General features: G+C 46.6%; 1 protein-coding gene across 1 annotated transcript in view; it reads right to left on the bottom strand.

Moving 5' to 3' along the window:
• SLC18A2 (solute carrier family 18 member A2) overlaps positions 1 to 20,873 on the bottom strand; it is a 38,697-nt gene that overhangs the window by 6,084 nt on the left and 11,740 nt on the right. The window contains exons 7-15 of the mRNA XM_069460489.1: positions 20,638 to 20,727; positions 20,488 to 20,531; positions 20,358 to 20,418; positions 18,256 to 18,351; positions 5,622 to 5,700; positions 5,393 to 5,444; positions 4,693 to 4,756; positions 2,818 to 2,937; positions 2,551 to 2,684 (exon numbers count right to left, since the gene is read on the bottom strand). Of these exons, the coding sequence (XP_069316590.1) occupies positions 2,551 to 2,684; positions 2,818 to 2,937; positions 4,693 to 4,756; positions 5,393 to 5,444; positions 5,622 to 5,700; positions 18,256 to 18,351; positions 20,358 to 20,418; positions 20,488 to 20,531; positions 20,638 to 20,727 (740 nt within the window). The remainder of the gene's footprint in view (positions 1 to 2,550; positions 2,685 to 2,817; positions 2,938 to 4,692; positions 4,757 to 5,392; positions 5,445 to 5,621; positions 5,701 to 18,255; positions 18,352 to 20,357; positions 20,419 to 20,487; positions 20,532 to 20,637; positions 20,728 to 20,873) is intronic.

Here is a 20,873-nt window from a genome sequence, read left to right as displayed (position 1 = left end):
TCCAGACACCTTGTTGCCAGGATGCTGTCTAATGAAACAATTATCTGCCGAGGGCTGCAGCCTTCTGGCTCCCACAGCCCCCTGCATCTGGTAACTGTAATCCTGAACGCCAGCACTTGTTGGTAGCGGGTTTTCTGATCGATTCTGCCTCCTCCATGGCACGTCCTGCCTGAACGCCCCCTTGTCATTAGGTGCTATCGGCTTCCTCCGCTTTCTTCCTGCTCTCTTGGCACAATGAGTAGCGGCAGCTGTTGGCCGACACCTCAAATGTTACCATTATGCCAGTCAAGTGCCATTTGATGTGACACCTTCGATTATGGGCATCAATTATGGGCAGGGAGATGCACATTTCCTCAAGTTTTTAATGATTTATCTTGCTAGGCGCTTATTAAGGATTGTGACATTTTACAGTGACAGTGGCTTTCTGGAAACCTGTAATTCTTGCTTTGCCTTTCAGGATTGTCTCTTCTACTTCCTTCAGCATTTTTTTTCAAATGAACTGAAGCTCTGGTTCCAGTGGGGTAAGAGGTACTGAGGCCCGCCTTCTGCCAGTCACCCTGCGGAGCGCAGCAGCGGCTGGCTGGGCCAGCGCACCCTCTCTTGTCCCCTGACCCCATTCACGTCCTCCCAGGCCTCCGATAAGCCCCGTGCTGCTGTCCACAGGCAGACAACACAACACAGCCACTAATGTCTGCCACCTTGGCAAGGGAAGCCCAGTCGGCAGTCCTGGGGTCTGTACAGCAAAGGGAAGCTCTCACGTCACAGAGGGACGCAAGGGAGGAGATTCAGGTACTGCTGGGCTGACGCAGCAAGCCAGAGAGCTGGCGAAAAGCAAGAGGTAAGAGTGGGGTGGTCCTGGAAATAACACATTTACTGAGCTAGACACAGGGCCGAGCACTCTTTTGGGATTCTTTCCTTTAACCTTCACAGTACCCCTATGAGGTAGATGCTGTCACTTCTCCACGCAGCAGAGGAGCCGAGACGCACAGATTTCTACGTGCTAGAGCCAGTGTGGCTCCCGGGCCCGCGATGGCCCTTCACTATCTCCCAAGAGTCTTAGACAGTCTCGTGGGTGACAGAAGCATTTGTAGGTGACTACACATATATGTTTGTGGTCAAAAAGGGTTGAGAGTAACCTTCATTCAGTCTTGAGCAAGTTGATACGGTGGTAATAGAATGACAGTTTTCAGTTGTGCTGAGAATTTTCTGACCCCCACTTGGGCGAGGTGCTGTGTAGGGTCAAGCCAAAGACGGATCCGGAAGTTACACCGCCAGGCTGGAACAGGTAAGTCCCCTAAGAGAGGTATGAGGAAGTGCTGTGGTTGTTCCGAGCCAGAGATGCAGCTAAGCAAGAGGAAAGAAGGCAGAAGGGGACAGCTTCCCTCCCGGGATCCCCACAGCGCCTTCCACTCCTCCCCCAGGAGTCCGACGGGTCATGAGTTACTCAAAATCATCTTGTTAAATCCTATACAAAATAAGGGGGGACAAAGCCAGTGCCCAGTGCTTGATATATTTTTTAAATATGTTGAAAAAATTAATGAATGTAAAAATGCCCAAGATAAATATAGGCTGCACATAACCTAAGTTTAGGGTTTGCCTTTAAACCCACTCTTGATGAAAATCATCAAAGAACAGTCCAAGAAATGCCAAAAGCATTAAGATCCATTCAGTTCAACTGTCAGAACTTCTGATATACTTCCAAGAGCACATCACAAACAAACCTCACATCTATGCATACACACAAAATGCCATTTCCCCTTGTTCATCTCATTCATTCTTAATCCTCCTTTCATCTATATGAGCATCTACCAGCATTTGATATTTATAAAAACAGCAATACCACTACCAGATATGAACGATGATCAGAAACACTGAGTTCCTCCTTGCTGAGTAAGGAAAACACCTTAGTAAGGTTACCATGACTTACGCATTTTAAAATTCAAATTTAGAATCAATAAATTTAAACTTGTTAAAAGCGGGACACTTTATATCTTGCCTGTGGCTGTAATTCTGGCTATAAAGTTATGAATTAAACAGTTCTATGTGCTCACGTGTGCCCCAAGGTGCATATACAGTGGTTTTCCATAAAAAAAAAAAAAAAAAACGCTAAAATCATCTCCAGAATCCTACATACAGTAAGGACCAAGACACCAACTATTGCTGAACGCTGTAAGGGTTAGGAGAAAAGCAAACGGCACCAAATGGGGAGTATGGGAGGCAAAAACATTACATCCAAGATTTTCAAAAACCATAGAAAATCAAACTGAACTACCCCAGGTTTATATCCGGTTGACAAAAGAGCTATACTGATGCTAATCTATGCCAAAAATAATTTCATTTGTCAAGTTTATAAACATAATGCTTAAAAGAAATAACTGTAAAAGTAATAAAAAATAAAAGAAGTAACTGCCCTACATGGCCCAAACTAAAAAGGAATGCTCACTCTTTGTTTGGAGGCTTCTGCCCAAAAGAAGTAATATTTTAGAATTAGACTATGAGGAAACTATCAGAAGACCAAGAAATGCTCTATGCATCCTAAATTTTTCTTACCATTTTTTCTTCTTTGGCAGGTGGACTTCGAAGAAAAAAGCAGAGAGGAGCAAAAAGAATATCAATTATCCCAATAATTGTCATGAGCCATGGAAATCCGATTGCCTTTGCGATGGCACCACCAGCAGAAGGACCTTTTAGGAAACAGAGAATTAGATAAAGGTCCTTCCCAAAGTCTTGTACACAGAAAGATTGAAATAATTTTTAGCAGGCAGTATCTGTCCTGCACTGAGGTCAAAGGTTGTTGAGAAAAGCCAGTGTCCTTACCTATAGCGTATCCCATACAGAAGGCCACGTCTGCGATGGCATACACGCTGCCATAGACGGACACGTGCCGCAGGTCCACGAGGTAGCCCATGATGGGCATCATGGACGAGTCCACCATTCCTGAGGACGAGCAGGGGACACAGTGCACAGAAAAGGTCATAAGCCAAAAGTGGGCTGAAGGGCAAGGACTGCATCGTACACTCACTACCTTCTGGCTCTTCCCTTCTTGTCATGGCCACCTGCAAGTCTCCAGGCAGACTTGCGACAGTGCACCTTTGCTGAGGACAGACAGTAGGCGTTGCCAAGGCTGGGGCTGGAACCCAGCATGGCGCTCCGAGTCCTGCTGGGCCACCGTTTGCCCATCCTCTGCCCTGCCCCACCTTGTCCTCCGCTGTCTGAACAGCCTATCTTTGGGATGAGTGCGCCCAGTCCTCTGGCCACTCACCTTGCCACTCTTCGGATCCGTCAGACTTGCAGGTCACTGGCGGTGCAGGGCCCTAGCCTGCATCCTGTCGGTGTGTTCCCGATTCACTATTTTCTAGCCCACTTGTCCCTTGCCACTCAGCACACCATGCCTCCCCAGCCTCCTCCCATCCACACCTGGCCCTCGCACATAGACTGTGACAGTTACCAAGGCAGAGAGTGCCAGGGAGGATCAGAAGGCACCAGAACTCAAAGGAATCTGAGAGAGCATCTGGCCCTACTCAGGAAACTAAAACAAGTTAGCTATATATAAAAAACAAACAAACAACAACAACAACAACAAAAACAAGACCAGTATCAGAATCTCTGGTCTCTTGAATAGTGGGGGACAGGTAGCATAAAGAAAGAGTGTGTGTGTCCAGGCTCCAGTCCCTGGATTCCAATCCCTGGCTGCGCGAGCGTGGTCATGCCCAGCTTCTCTGAACATCAGTTTCTCCGCCTCTACAATGGTGGTGCAGATGACTGGCTACAATGAGCCAGTGTCTGGGAACACACTCAGCAGGGGACTCAAATGATAGTTCCCTCACCGCCACCTGCAACAGCGGCAGACAGATGCGGGAGACTTCATTCACACAGTACCTGCCGACTGCCTAACATGTGCAAGGGTCTGGGGACACAGGGGTGAACAAAACTAACATACGAGTAGGATGTTAAGCAAAGAATTGGAAATGAAGCACAATTTTTCATTGTGGTGATGCTGTGAAGGTTCTGTGGGAGGACATTTATGCGCTAGGGGAAAATGGCCGCAGCCGGGGGTCAGAAAAAGCTGTTTGTTCTTCCTACTGTTCCGCTCAGAGATTAAATTCCTGCCTTTATCCTGTGATAGATTTAGCACTTATTTTTATCATGATCAATTGGTATATTATAAATGAGAAAAGTATACTATTTGTCCAACATATTAAGATTTTTCCTATTAGTTATTGTTCCTAACATTACAAAGACCCATCTCCTTTGCCTGTGAAAATTCCTGCAGCCCAGACGGTCATCAGTACGTCAGTCTGTATTTTGTACATTTGTCTGCAGCAAACCCTATAGCAAATATATGTGCAGTCTGACCCCAGGCTCGTATGAGCAGGTATGCTCAAAATGAGTCCAAACAAATGGGCTCCGAGTAGGGAAGTCCCTCGTTTGCCCAAGCGCAGCAATCGAGTATCCATTGGCTTCTGTAAATATCGGGCTTTAAAAAATACTAGTATTCAGGAAACAAATGACTAGTACTTGGAAGCAGATGTCTTCGGGTGGATGATCTATAGGCTGTAATTGAGCTATGCTGCCTGCAACCTCCTTTCAAGCTTCTGGAAATTTCGGCTGAATACTTATAGTCTACTGGAGCAAGACGAAACCTTTCCTAGCAGGAATACAGCTTTTAGGCACAAGGCTCGGGTGACTTACCAATTGCAAAACCAACTCCAAAGTTCGGAGCTATGAGCCCATAAATGTTTTTTGCAAAAGGAATCTGTAAGAAGAAATAAATGTTATGCTAAAATAACAAGAGATCCAACTCTAAATCATCTTGGAAAATCTTAAAAATGTTTTCTCTGGGCCTGGTATGCCTGTTCCCTTCTGAAGGAAATAGGAAGAGGGGTGGGGTTTGGAAGAACTGAACCCTCCTAATCTTTAAAAGTCACGGCTTAACACAGGTTTTCTGACTACCGTGAAAAACTAGTCAACTGCAATATATGAAAGATCAGCCTAGTCCACACTCAAGTTTTAACAAGGACAAGGAGGCCCCATTTGAGGTCGACATTGGCCACTGATAGAAGATATTTTAGTCCAGAAAAACATCTTGCTAGTGTTTCAGTTGCTCTGAAGTGTTTAAGACACTGTAATGCTTAAGATAATGGGGAGAAAAAAGCTAAAAACAAATATACAATAAAACATTTGAAATAACTTCCGACATAAAATGAAAACATACCACCTGGAAAGTCTTGTCCAAAAATTTTTAAGATGATAAAAAAAATTGGAATAAAATGAAAGATGTAATAAAATATCAACAAACCCAACTGCTATAAAATGTTTCTTGGTGATTCTCGTCTAAAGCAAAAGTTTTATTCAGATTGTTCCCATTTGTCAAATGCCATCTTTTACTCACACATAAAATGCTGATTCCAACAATTATCATTCCTAGAAGAGCACAAAGCCACCTAGCAAAAAAGAATATACCATCAATAAATGATCATTCAATCCCCCCAATCCAAATATTCAATGGAAATAAAAATAGCAGCTTGTAACAGCTAAGACAGAAACACTGAGAACTTTTTAAAAGAACTACATTACTCTAAGTATAACAGAATAAGAGTGTTGTTTTCATATAATCTTACCTCCCCATTTTGTGTGCAAGTATCCCAAAAATATTGGTTCCAATGAGATAAGAGATGCTAGCTGGCAAGAAAGCAATGCCTGTAAATTTATGAAAAGGAGACCTTATCAGTGCTGACGGCAGCCACAGGTTAGGAAAACTAATAACTGCAGATACCACAATGCTGATTAGAGCAGACGAGATGAAGCCCCGGGGCCCGCACCCAAGCAGCTAATATCCGGCGCCTGGCGGAGCCAGTCTGGACCCCGCATGGCCTAGCCGTCACACAAAGCCGCTGAGATGCTGAGACACTCCAGAAATGAAAACTGTTTCTCTATCAGCCGCTTCATCTTGCCTCCATCTCTGTCTGCTGGCGGCTCCTGACTGCGGGAGCCCAGCGACTGCAGCCTTACACGTGCTGGGAAGCAGGGGGGCACCTGAGTGTGCGCCCGCCCCCCCACTCAATGATTCCATGTGACAGCAAGACACTGTCATTGAAGGAATTAGGGAACACAGAGATAAGCAAAAAAAAAAAAAAAAAAAAAAAAGTTAAAATTATCCCAAACCCCATCACTCAGGTATTCACCCCAGTTATTTTCCCCTGTAATTTTATTTACACACACAGGATTTTGTCTCTGTTTTTCAGAAAACAAAAAGTGGGATTATACTATACTATTGTTCTACATCCTATTGCTTCAATTAGCTTTATAGACATCTTTCCATGTCAAAAAAATATGTCTACCTGGTCCTTGTTTGTGGCCAAGTTGTGTAACTGACATGTTCACATCCAAGGTTTAATGCTCTCCCAGGAGGAGCAGCTTGCATCCCCCGGGGTTCTGATGAATCCAGGCTGATTTCCTGCTGGTGTTGGCAGCAGTGGCCTTGAACATGCCCTCTGCACGGAGCAGAGAGGCCTAGCCAAGTCAGACCCCACCTGGCTGCCAGGGGATCTGTCCACATCAGCTTCCTCTGGTCCCCAACCATTATTAGGGCAACATGAAAATCTCTTTATGAGAGACTGCTTTTTAAACTCTTCATAATTTTAGTATTTTTTTCTTGCCATCAGATATGCCAGGTTTAATTCCTTGCCCACAAGTGGTAAAAGTTACTTTGCTCTCAATCACGTGACTGCATAAGTTAGCTATGCACTTAGACGTTATACGATCAGCAAGTGACCACCACGTTCCAAACGCACAGGCCTGGACACCGTTTTTGTGGAGGAGTCTCACCAGCACACAGCGGGCAAGCGTGATCTTGTCCCTGCAAGGATAAAGCACTGACATAAGCCATCAAACCTGGAGATAGGCTGAGCCTTGCAACACAGTAGGGACCTCAGAAGGATGGGTTCCGTGAGCCAGAGCCAAAGCCAAAGCCAAATCATTCCAGACTCGAGGACTCCAGGAAATAACAGTAAAGGGCGATCCCATCTCATGCTCCAGGGAATCACGTCCATCACATTAGCAACATGTGGCGGCCAAGTGATTATTCAGTGTGATCTAAACGAGCAAACATTTACTGACAGCATGTGCCCAGCACAGCATTAGCCTGCAGCAAAGACAATGACAACGTGGCCCTTGTCGTGACGCAAGTGTCTCTGAAGGACACAATCAGATGACATTTAAACTGTGACCTGGCACATTAGGAACATAACAAAAGTACAGGTACCATGTTCTGGGAACCCTGAACCGAGCTGGCAAGGCTCCCCAAAGCAGACGGTGTTTAAACCTGGCCTCGAAAGGTGTGTAGCAGGATTTCCCACCACTCTATAAGCTGTGTTAGTCCGGAGCGTAAGATATCACGATGACCCGCATCTCAGGACAAGAGTCCCCAAGGGCCACGTAGGCAAACTGAGTGAAGCAAGCAATTGCAGGAAAAATAACAGCACCGGCACCACGATAAAGAGCCACTGACATCAGCTTCAGTGTCACAGAAATGAAACGAAAAGGGGAGTGGCGGGGTCTGTGGTGACCTAAAGGGCCTAGACTCCATCTAAGCAGGCAGCCACCGCTCTGTCTGACAGTCCCTCCCCCGGGGGCCGCAGCTCCAGTATTACAAGATCTGCTTTCTCTGGATAAGCTGGAACTCTGGACTCCTACATGGAATCTCCTGATTTGTGGATGTTGGTAATTTTTAAAAAGCATAAAACCCACACATGCCAACAACACTACACCAGCCAACCAAAACTTACTGAAGGGCTGAACTTGGCCCACAGACAGGCCCACCGTAAGCTCGGGTCAAAGGACGTAGCTCACAGAGAACCTGACCAGAACTCCAAGCCTCCTGGAGAGTCCTGATCCAGGAGCGAAGCGTGGAAAGGTGGCCCGAAGTCAACACCTCAAAGCAGGGATGCAGACGAGCTCCAGTGGAAGCCACGGGGCAGCCACGTCTTCCTGACCAGCCAGTGGGGTGCCGAGCGCACAAGTGTGACCGGGGAGCAGGGTGCACCTTACTCTCCACGGACAGCAAATGCTCTGAGGCAGCAAACTCCAATCTCATGATTCTCAAGCAAACAGCATTGGATTAGGAGGCATGAAACCAAGTGTTCATTTTAGCCTGACACTCACTAGCTGAGGCCTGAGTGGGTCACTTTAACCTCTCAGAGCTCAAGAAACAGCCATGGCCCCCGTCGTACGCACTGCATGCAGTAGTTTGGACAATCCAATGGCCAACCGAACAAGAAGGCTCATGGCAAGTAGCCCTTCCAGTCTGACTTCCACGCCCTGTCGCTCCATGCAAGCCCCATGTTACCCCCGTCCCCATGGCCCCAGCCTGCTGATCTTCCCCACACCACAGCAAGCTCCTAATAAGCAGGAATTGCCCATCTATGTCCCAGGGCCTAGCTCTGTGGTGGCACACAGGAGTTACCCAGAACATAGCTGACCATCTGTTTGAGGACATTCCCTTCACAGAACTGCAAGTGTCCAGGAGGCCACCATCCCTCGAAGGCAGGCCTACTCCAGGCGAGCAAGGCAAGTGCTGTGCTCTGCAGCCCAGGGTCCTTTCTTGACATCCAAGCTGGGGACCATGTGCTCTTTGGTCCCTGTTCTGACATTGCTTCAGTACCCTCTGCCTCACCAGGGCCTCCAACCCATCACACCACTTACAGAGCCACAGTCTCGAAAAAGAAACCTCAGTCACAGAAAGGTGAGGAGATCCCTCAGGCAGCAGGTACGAGAGGTGGCCATCTAGGTTTGCTCAGAGATTCCGGGCCACTTCGCAGACACCTCCCACTGCAGGGCAGACTTCTTAACACCAAGCCCTAAACTATCCCCTGTGACTTCCACGTACCAGTCCTGATTTTCATTCCAGAGCCAACGGAAGATGGCTCCAGCCTCCTTTCCAGCCACCAGCATCAGAAGAGAAAAACCCCCTCCCACCCACAGCCTGGCTTTCCATGTGAAACACTGCCAGGCTTTGGGTCCTTCCCAGGTGATGGGGCTCCTGCCATCTCACCTCTGTACAAGTTCAAGTTTTTTCTCTACTTTGAAACATGATGCCTAGAACTGACCCAGCCCCCAACTCCTTGCTAGGTGCACAGCAGATGATCGAGGAGCAGCTCAGGATGGAAGGAAGGACCGAATGAATCCTGCAGGGCTTGCTCTGGGGTCTGGCCCCTCAGTCACTCATCTCAGAGACAGCCGCACCTGTGCCAGCCTCTCTGGCGTCCCCGCCCACCCTGGGGCCTGCAGAGCACAGACCTGCATGTCCAACCAGGTCCCCGCCACATTCAGCCTTCGTGGGGAATTTTTTTTAACTATAGGGCAAGACTCGCCAAAGGATTTTAACCATGTTCCCCTCAGGCCTTCATCTCTGCCCGTGGAGATCTTTTTGAATCTGCGACCTATCAGCCAACTTTATCCCTCCCAAATTTGTATCACCTAATCTGGGGGTAGGGAACCTGAAGCCTTAAGGCCACACGTTGCCTTCTGGGTTCTTAGGTGCAGCCTTTTGACTGAATCCAAATTTTACAGAACAAATCCTTTTATTTTTATTAATACATTTTGTTCGTCTTTTATATTTTTATTTTTAAAATGAACATATTTGAAATACCAAAGAACAAAGTAAGTTTCAGTGAAATAATCCTCCCAGACTGACCAGCACAGTTAGAACATTAGGAAGCCATAAGGCTAAAAATTGATGGCTGCTACATTCATGACTTAGTTCTAACTTCCCCAGCCAGACTGGCACCACTACCACAGGAGGCTGGCTGGCAAAAGTTTATGGGGGTTGAGTTTGCCAGTCTGTTATCAGCTTTTGACAACAACGCACTGTTTTTCTGTTTGAAGTGGAATTTGTGAATAGCTGCACAGCTCGACAGTATTTTCTGTCTGCTTAACAGCCCATCATGTCAAAGAAGACCAAGAGAACACTGAAGGAAGAAAACAGATTTTTTAACGAGGATTGGGAACTGAAATATTATCGTTTCTGCTAAAGATAAGATGATTTGCTTGCTTTGTGATACTGTAATATGAACATTAAAGAAAATCAATTCATTGGCATTATAACGCTCAGAAGGACCATAAATATTTTAAATCAGAGGGAGAGGCGTGAAAGGTTATATTGCAGAAATTAAAAGGTGAAAAGCAAAAGCAAAGACAATTCTTTCAAGCAGCAATAAGACCTGGAAATAATGCCACTGATGCAACTTATAAAGTAGCTTATATACTTGGGGAAAAAAGGGAAGCCATTCAGTAATGTAGGAATTGCGAAATAATATATTGTCGAAGGTGTAGGATGCTTAGAACCCGATTACATTTTAAAGCACAAACAACTGCCTCTTTCAAGGAGCATTAATTAGCCTTCAACCTTCATGCAATACTTTAAAAGGAAAACATATATTATGCAATCACTTTGGATGAATCAACTGATACTACTGACTTGGCTAAGGTTTTATACTTCATTTGGGTTATAACAGAAGATTTCCTTTGCTATATTTTCTTTATACACTCACCTTGGGCGCTCTTGCAAACAGAACATGGGGAATAGATATCTTCCACAAGTTTCAAGATCAATGTTGTGAAGTTGGACTGCATCTGGTAAATTTAGTGAGTGTATGTACAGACGGTGCACCTTCATGACAGGAAAACATGAAGGGTTTATTACACAGATAAAAAAATGTATTAACAGATCCAGATGCTCTCATTTCTATTCATTGTATCTTGCATCAGAAAAATCTCTGTGCTAAAGCTATTACTTTAAGTGACACTTTGCAACAAGTTTTAAGTATCATTAACTATATTGATGCAAATGCAATATGGCATCATCAGTTTTGTAACATGCTAAAGTTGAACGATGAGGTATTCAGGGTGGATTTGCCATATCATTCTAAAGTGCACTGGCGATTGCAGGGGCAGGTGTTAGCCAAAATTTTATCTCTTCAAGAACAAATAGTTAAATTTTATAAAGAAGAGAATCAGCAATGTGAATTATTGAAAGAAGATTTCTATAGGAATGCAGCTTGGATATTTCTTTGCAAGGTAAAAGTAAGTCTCTATATAAGGCAAAAAATCCAGCATTTTGAAAAAAAGCTATCTTTTTTCAAAAACACGTCTTCTTCAAAAGGAAATTTCAGATGAACATTTTCCCTACTTAGCCAACGTCACTGATGAGCAGGATGATATATGCAAATCATTTGAAGAATACGCAGCTGTTATAGTCCTATTAGAGAATACAGTGAAAGGTTCACTGACATTGAGAATCATGACATCACACTCAAATTAGCATTTCAGCCTCACCTAGTTGATATCACCAAGGCACCTAAAGAACTACCGATGGAATTGATTGAGCTCTCAGTAGAAGACATTTTAAAGTCATTGATGCTAAGAAAGATCCAACTGAAATATGAAAAAATGCAGAATACCCACGCCTTCAGCAACACACCCAAAAAATGCTTTCTTGCTTTTCAACCATTTATCGCTGTGAATATACATCCTCCTGCCTGACCCAACTCAACACGCCCTTAAGGCCACAAATGACTGACCTAGAGGATCAACTGAAACTTCGGACCCTCGATGCTACAACCAAATATTCAAATGCTTTCCAACACAAAAAGCAGACACAACAAAGTCATTAAAAGCTTAACTTTAAAATTAAAAAATAGTTTTCACTTTTGGAAATTATTAAGTACACAGTGGTTAGATTTTTACGTTATAATGTACATTTTTAAGTAGATCTAATTGAAGTTTCTTGAATGTGGCCTTATTTGATTACAGCTAAATTAATGCAGCCTTCCAACCCGAAAATGTTCCCCACCCCTAACCAAGCACTCAAGAATTCTTTCTAAAGCTTTTCCCAATACAGTGAGAAAAGCATCATCTGGGCCCAGCCTGCAAACACTGTCCTGGGCCACACAGGCCTCCACACTTAGCCCTGCTCATGTGAGAAAGTTAACCAAAGGTTAACTACCCACCCTACAGCTACCCACCCGACAGCTCTATGCAAAGCCTGGCTTCAACCACGGCCTTAGGCCAGCCTATGAGGCGGAGGCCCAGGGGGAGCTGACGCTGGCCATTCAGCCCCATGAGTGACTATGGAAACGAGTCCTTGGCCTGGACATCAAGGGCTCAGCCTAGAACCAGAATAGGGCAACGGACCCAGTGTGCCCTGTCCTAAGGGAGCTTAGGAGGCTGAGGTCCTTACATCCCAGAACCACAGAATGTTGACAACCCCTCCCGTCCTTTGGTACCCAGCCAGGCTGGCACAGGAACTGAGCCAAAGCCAGTGTCCTTTCCCTCCATCCCACACTGCACCACCACCCCTCTTTATAGGAAAATAGGCTGGAAGAACCAGAAGAAAGAGTTTGGCTCCATCCTTGGCTAGGGCCTGTTCCCCGGGGCTTATGCTTCCCTTTTGAGGTTCATAAGCCTCACCTTGAACTCTGAGTCCCAAAGCCTGAAGGTGTCCGGCCAGGAGAGGTCTTCTAACCCAGAACTTAAATACAGAGAGAACATCATGAAATGATTCTTTCTCCACCAACAAAACCCAGGGCTTCCCCTACAGTGGTAGGTGCGGAGTTTGGGGGGCAGGCTTGCAAATGAGTCATCTGGAATGTGGTTGGGCTGCTGTCCTTACCTCCCCCCAAATTTATGGCTAAATACACAGTATTCAACACGAGCGATCGTGTGTCACCCCTGCAGCTAGTAAGATTGTTTTGCTCGGACTTCAAACATTAAGGTCTTTCTGCAGAAATGAGGAGGGACGCAGAACGGCAGGATGGCTTCCCTTTTCACTCTAGACTGCGGCGAGCTCACAGAGGACTCCTGAGCCGAGAGGCTGGGTGCTAGGTCGTCCACACCCCATCACCCACGGTGCCAAGGGGTTCCAGGAGCCACGGGCTGAAAGCCACAGAGACCTTCATAAGGTGGGGTGTTTCCCTCACACTGGAGCTAACAGGAAACAGGTACAGAAATCTGACACTCCTGCAGACAAACATGTCTATGTCCGAGGCACACAGAAGGAAGAACCTCAGTGGTGGCAATGCAGCGAGCTGGTCAGGTGAACATCTGGTGACAAGCGGGTGATAAGCCCCCAGATGATCCAATGACATCCAGGCAGCCTGCACTTGGTATCCAATTCACATGGCCCCGGGCTTCTGGCTGCCGTTAAAGACTTTATAAAGCAAGCCTCCAGGCTTTGTCTGGAGCCGAGAGAAAACAGCCTAAGTGCCCCACACCTGCCCAGGACACATTCAGTGAGGATAAGAGCGCATGCAGAGCCAACCCAGAGGCTGGCCTCGCAGGGCACGCCCCACCTGGGCAGAGACGGCTCTGGAAAACCCCTAGAAACCCAGGTTTCTGGAAGGATCAGAGGGAAAGAAAAGCCAGAAACAGCTTGCCACCCATCAGCAGCAGGTGTCAGTGGTAAGACTGGAGAACGTCTTCTCACCTTTCCCAAAACTCCTGTTTGCTAACCCAGCATCAGGAAAAGTCCACCCTCCTGCAGAGTGCGCCTGCAGCAGGGGCTCTGAAGGTCTCTGGGTGTCCTGTTTTCTCTCAGCTGCCAGGAAGTTCAGAGCTAAATTTTCTGCCTAGGAAATATCCTTAGCTTAGCACCAAGACTCTTTCCTCCTTCACTAGGTAACTGTTGTTATTTGGGGCCTGTTCTTGGTTTTGTTTTATGACACAATTCACAACCTGTAAAATTCACCCTTGTACAATGTACAGCGTGGTGGCTTTTAGTATATTCACAAGATTGTGCAACCATCACCACTATCTGATACCAAAACATTGTCATCACTTCCAGTGGAAACCTCACATCCAACAGCAACCTCCCTCCCCCCATGTTACCCCCTCTCTCCCAGCCATTTGGGGCTTTTTAAGGAATGTTTGATGAAAAGACACAAAAATTCATTACGGGACCCAAAAGGACTGGTACTCAGGCCAGGCCAACCACAGTGAGACAGGCCGAAGTCTAAACCAGAAGGTAGCGTCTGGCAAGATACCGCGCCCCCCCCACCCCCGGAGGACTGGATGCCTAAGGAATAAGGTCACCTGAAGAAAGGTTGGGGACACTGAAAACGTCAGCTTGATCCAGAACTAAGAGTCTCCATCTGAAGATACTCGTATATAAATTGAAAGAACTATGAAGAGAAAATAAGGGTCCAGTGCAGTGGCTCATGCCTATAATCCCAGTGCTTTGGGAGGCCAAGGTGGGAGAATTGTTTGAGGCCAGGGGTTCAAGACCAGCCTGGGCAACATAGTGAGACCTCATTTCTAAATTTTTTTCTTAAAAAAAAAATCAAAAAATAAATTAAAATTTTTTAAAAAAAGAAAAGAAGAAAGAAGTCTCTAGGAAGGATCTCAACAACATTTCTAAAGGTATGGTAATTAAATGGGGTGGGGGGATGACACAGGAACAGAAAGTGGATCAACGGGACTAAAGAGAATCCAGGACGAGACCTGAGAACTCACGGTCATTTAGAAAGTGAGGGAGATGGAAAACCAGACACAGTACTGGAGAGATGGTCCCAGCACAGCTGGCCATACAGGGAACTCGATCCCCACTGCACGCCTTATAACAAAGTCAGTTCCTTATGAATCCAAGATGGAAATGTAAAAAATAAATCACAAATGTACTAGAGCAGAGCATGGGTGATTTTAAAAATAATCTTGGCATGGGAAAGGCCCGAGCTAGACTTGACATGACAATGGCATAAAAGGGAAGCCTGTTAAACCTGCCTGGTGGCATTTTAAATGTTCCGAGTGGCCAAAGGTCCCATCCATAAAGTCAAAAGACATACAGCAAAGTGAGGGCAACGGCTGCAAAACACCTCATAAAGGATTAGTATCCTAATACACAAAGAACACTTAAAATCAGTAAGAAAAGGACAACTCCACAGAAAAATGGGCAAGGTAAATTAATGAGAAATTCACAGTAAAGGAAATGCACAGGGTGAGAAAGCATGCGAGAAAATGCTCAGTTTCACTCATAAAGGATTTGTGAAAATAAATTGAGACCCTGTTTCTTATACATTCTCTTGGGAAAGACTGAAAGATTAATATTACCTGTGTTCGTGCAATAGCTACCAAACAGTAAAACACCCATTAACACACAGGAATGTGCCGTACAGATGTATTTCCAAACGTGCACGGGAACACATATAAACATACTCTGCAGTATGGTTTCTAATGGCAAAAACTGGAATGAACTCAAATGACCACCAACAGGGATTGAAAATTTTTGGTATGACCTTAAAACAATATGCAACCATTCAAATAATGATGGGCTTCCAGTTTTAACAAGGCAGACTGAATCCATAGGTTTTTCTCCACTCCCACCCCAAACTCCATTTAAATGTAAGGAATAAAAGAAAAGTCTAGATACACGTGTCACCCCCAACCCCCAACACTGGCCTAAGAACAGACAAAACGGGAGAGGAGGAGATGTAGTAAGAGGGAGAAGCGGGGGGAGAACAGTAACATACACTGCAGAGAACAGAACCTCCCACCCGCACGTGGGGAGGCAAGAAGCAGCGAGACCCTTGGAGCCTTATAACCCAGAAAGTTCAGGAACTGAAGGTCCAGGTGCTGCGAAGGTGGACTCAGGGCTGAGGCCATCAGTAGGGTTGAAAGGCTGTTCTGAGAGCAGTTGGAGCCCTCAGCCCTCAGCCCTCACCCTGGCAGGAGACAAGTTCTCTAGAGAAACTAAACCAGAGTGGTTTGGGGACCCCGGGGACTCTAGGCAGCGTGGAAACCAGGGGCAACACCAGAGGCCGAAACAGATCGAATAAGTCTTCCCGCTGAAATGGTGAGAGAGGGTGTTATTTCCACAACATCACAAAAAAAACAAACCACTCAGGGTATATACAAAAGGGCTCTTTAAATTTAAGATACAATAGCACCAATTTTAAAAATTCAACAGATGATTTAAAAGATGAAAAGGAATAAATCAATGGAAAAAAGGAAGAACAGGATAACAAATTACTAGAATAAAACATAGAGGTCTAACATGCAGGCAGCTGGAATAAAAGAGAAAATGATGGTGAGAAAGTAATAAAAAGCCTCCCCAGAATTGAAAGAGGGGTTCCCCAGGTGAATGGGCTGACCAAGCAGGCGGCCAGCACAGTGCTGGAAAGCGGACCCCAGTGCGAATCCCCACCGTGGACGATCACAACCTAGGCAGGAAGACAAGGTCTCCCGGGCTCCAACAGAGGATCGGGAATGAGACACCACTGGCCTCCTCTCGGCCACCCTGGATGCCAGAAGACAACAGAACAGTGGCCCCAAAACTCTGAAGGAAAACGATTTCCAACCAAGAATTATGCCCATGGCCTAGGTCAACCGGGTGTAAGGAGAGGGTAAAGACATTGGCAAACACGCGGTATCTTAGACAACTTCACTTGCGCACCCTCTTCCAGGAAGCTGCTGCAGGACGTGCTCCATCATCGCCAGGGAGTAAACCGAGAGCGCCGAACACAGGAGGGAAGGAAACAGGCAACAAAAGAGAGGCCAGGAAGATGCCCAGGTGCTGGGGGAGGAAAATCCCAGCATGTCCCAGAGAGCAACAGATCTCAGCCGGAGATCTAGGACAGATGTCCACACACGAGCAAAAACTCAGAAAGGTCAGGTTTGCCAGCACACTTGACCCCAGGCAGAGGACCTTTCATCTCTGCCAGAGACTCTGGTGGATGTATTCAAAATTGCTACATAGAAAACTAAGAAAATGAAAAAACAAGGTAATGACTAACTCCAGGAAAAACAAGTTTGTAAAAAGAAAGGAAATTTTTTTATTATTTTATTTTTTTTTGAGACAGAGTCTCACACTCTGTTGCCCGGACTAGAGTGCCGAGGCATCAGCCTAGCTCACAGCAACCTCAAACTCCTGGGCTCAAGCAATTCTACTGCCTCAGCCTCCCGAGTAGCTGAGACTACAGGCATGCACCACCATGCCCAGCTAAGTTTTTCTATATATTTTTAGTTGTCCAGATAATTATTTTCAATTTTTTTGGTAAAGACGGGGTCTCGCTCTTGCTCAGGTTTGTCTCGAACTCCTGAGCTCAAATGATCCACCCGCCTTGGCCTCCCAGAGTGCTAGGATTACAGGCGTGAGCCACCATGCCCGGCCAAGAAAGGAAATTAATCACAGTACCCTACATAGGTCAGCTTTGGACACATTTACACAGTAACAATAAAACCAATGCCAAATGCTCATCCAACAAAAAACTGTAATGCAATTTTTGGGGAGGGCAGAAGGTGAGAAAATGTATGAGTTGGTTGTTCAATATTTTCAGGTGGAGTGGTATGGCATTAAATCCCCATCTACTCTATTAGGAAGCTGGTGGACAACGTTAGACACTGGGAAAAAAGGAATATATACATATTATTTAGAGACATAAAGATTCCAAGCAGCAGAAACTGAAAGAGTTGAAGGTGATGGAATCTGATGAGGGCTGTGGCAGTTAGGAGTCATGGGGCAAAGGCAGTTGTTTTTCATCATAATTCTTAGAACTTTGACTTAAAATTATGTATACATGTATCACTTTGATAAAAATTAAAATTTAATGAATTTTGAAAAGTAAATCTACATGTTTTGACATGGAAACATGGCCACAATAGTGTATGAAGGAAAAACAAGAGATCACATAGTAACATAAACAGTAAAATCCCACATGGCTGGATTTTTATGCATTTCATACACATGGTGATAAATACAGAACTATCTGGAAAAAGACACACAAAACTGTTAACAGTGAATATCACAGGGGACTGGGCTGGGGGAGGGGGAAAGATGAACATGAGATTTTTAAATTTTTACTTCCTCAATCAGCACACTTTGTTTTTTCATAATAAGCATGTATTTATTACTTTTCTAAATCAAAAACTTTTAAAAATTCATTAACAACTAAGTTTTTTGTTTCTTTCACGTAGATTTTACTGCTGTTCAGTTAGTCCAGTTCAGAAATGTGGGAAGATGCTAACTGTACTTTTCCTCTCTCGTTTCTGCCCAGATCTGATGTGTCTATACTAATTCTGCATCCATCAAGGCTAATAGAAGACCCGGAGCCGAAACAGACCCCAAGCCTGCCCCAAGCAATGATCCATTAAGAGTCAAACAGCAGCAATCGCTTTACCATCCTGCACAGGCAGCTCAGCTACACTGACAGGACGTGCCCTGGGGACACAAGTTCTCAAATCAGAGGAGCCCGCCCCAGTCCTTACCGAGCTGCCACTTTCGGGAACACATGGTCTCCATCATCCAGATGGGCAGGGCCGGCTCGAGCATGGCGATCCCCATGTTCGCAAAGCAGATGGAGCCTTAGGGGAGGAAGAGGATTAGTGCACGTCTGCCGCCCCACGTACCCCAACAAGGTCAGGCCCACGTGCCCGCAGCTCAGACAGCCAGAATTTCTCCTACCTTCACACGGAAAGGATAAATAGCAAGTTAAGGGGACAGCAAGGTTGTTTTATTATGATTATTAAACTAGCATCCCAGAGTCATGAAGTTTGAAACTGGAGGGAGCCTTAGAGATCATGTGGTTTAAGTTACCCAGTTTATTAATGAAGAAAGGGAGCTCCAATTATCAGTGAAGTAACGTGTTTGAGGCCACCCAGCAGCCAGGCAACTTCCAGATCCCGCAGTCTCAGGGCCACCTGAGGCTCTCGGCTCCGTGTTTTATTGTGCAATGAACATGGATATTTCTAACGATCCCCTGAGATGCCAGAAAATCCGAGAAGGATCCCCATGCATTCAGTACAGGTGCGCTGTTAAGGGAATTTTTTTCTTAAGTCAACTATACATATAGAGTATCAGTGCAAATATTCATTATCGCTGTGCTAAACCAGAACGCTTTGTAAATATAGAAACACCTGGAAAAAGCCCCGCAGAACTGTTCTCTGTCATTCTGGGAACTTCCCGTGTCGTGCCCTGTGGAACTTCTCATTTGCTAGAACAAATTCAAAGGAACATTGTGCAATCGTGGTGAAGGTACCCACATAATGAAGAAAGATGTTTTCATTCTATGTGACATTTAAAGGCAGAACATATAAATGATCGGACTCCCCCCACCCGCTCAACTCCCTCCCCCGTCAAGGCTGCCTGAAACTGTCCATAGTCTGACGGCTGTTGGGGAGCTCTCTGCAGTAGCATCTCCTTCCACAAGTAGGGGCTAGACAGCGAGGTTCTAAAAAAGCTCCAGGCAGGAGCGGCCCAGGCTGCACAGCCCTGCCCAGGGTTCAGGGAGTCGCATCTCCGGAGCCCCCATCCCTCCCCACTCATCCCCACCTCAGAGGGCCAGGGCCCACGGGCACCTGACCTCTGGGATGCTCCCCAAATCCCGTATGAAAAGGTTACCACACTAGCTTCATGTCCCTTTGGCCAGCAGGCATGACAGACAGGGTCTTGGCCAGGGTCACATATATGCCGCCCTGACCAAATCTAGCAGCAGCCTGGGGTTTGACAAAGACCCTTAGGCAGGGTGTGCCCAGTTCTCCCAGCCACACCCCCACCAGCCCTATCAGCATTAGTGAGAACTGCTTCGACAAATCTAACCCTACCTGGGTCCGAGGCCACACTGCAGGCTGCCTCAGAGACCAGCACACGGCCAGGCCCCCTCCTGGCCTGATCCCAAGGGCCACTGCTGGCCTCAGGACTGGCACTTGCACAAGGCTGCTCCCTGGTCAGGCAGCTCCAGACCTAGCAGGGCAGGCAGCTGCTGCCACTGGGGCGGTCTTGGGGACAGCGCCTTAGATGAATGCAGCCCATTATCCCTCCCAAGAGCCACAGAACCCCAGGGCTTTCTTTTAATCCATCCAGACCAAGAATCCAAAGGCAGGACCTTTAGCCAAAGGGTGTTTCCGAGGCCTCCCTGCTCCTCCACGGGGAGGCGGCCCCCTCCTGGCCCTGGGGGACTCTGCTGTCAGTCCCCATTCATACATGCCAAGGTGAGTCAGACTGCCCACCTAAGGCCACTGCCGTGAGGCCACAGATTCCTTCCGGAAAGTTCAAGGCCAAACAATGGCCTTCAACACAAACTCAGTGAGCAAGCTTGGCTCAAAACAAACCTCTGCAGCAAGGCCCCCCAGGATCCAGACGGCTCTGCAGAGCTCAGCATACGCCATTTGTATTTGCCCCAGATGAAAACTTTGGACCTTGGCCGAGTGTCAGAAATCAGCGGTGGAAGAAACCACTCCCTGTGACTTGTAACCGCTTTGCCTTTTCTCTTACTCTACGGCCCAACATCTTCAGCAGCAAAATGAAAACTGGCCCAGGCCACCCACCCCCACCTGCACACACGCCGACTGGGAGGACGGCAGAGCCCCACCTGCGGCGATGAGGATGTAGGGGTCCTTCAGCAGGGTGATGAGGGGCGTCCCCTTCTGACTCTGTCAAGAGAAAACAGGGGTGAGAAGGTTGCCGCGGCCCCTGCAGGCGCTCGCTGCCCGGCTGCTTACCTCTGGCTGCACCCGGGAGGGCTGGAGCACAAAGAGCTGAATAGCTACAAAAAAAAGAGACAATTTCCTTTTCAGAAAGCAGGCGTGCCCCGAGCACATGCCGCGGAGGGTGACAAGGTCATGGCAAGGTGCCCACGTGCACTCACCCACCTCCATCCAGGAGCACCAAGGCAGCCAGCACCAGGAACGGAGCCGTCTTCCCCACAAACTCGTAGAGCACGCTCCCAAAGGGGGGGCCCACTGCAGGGAGAGGCGGGGACCAGCGTCAGCCACTGGGGTGACCCCACACACACACTAGAACCACCCATTTGTTTCTTGTGTTTCTCTCCCTACTTTGCTTCAAAAAAGATTTGGGGTGGTCGCACCACAGCCCATTCAGTTAGAGT

This window comes from Eulemur rufifrons, chromosome 28, assembly GCF_041146395.1.
Source record: "Eulemur rufifrons isolate Redbay chromosome 28, OSU_ERuf_1, whole genome shotgun sequence".
NCBI lineage: Eukaryota > Metazoa > Chordata > Mammalia > Primates > Lemuridae > Eulemur > Eulemur rufifrons.
This window is presented reverse-complemented; position numbering and strand designations above follow the sequence as displayed.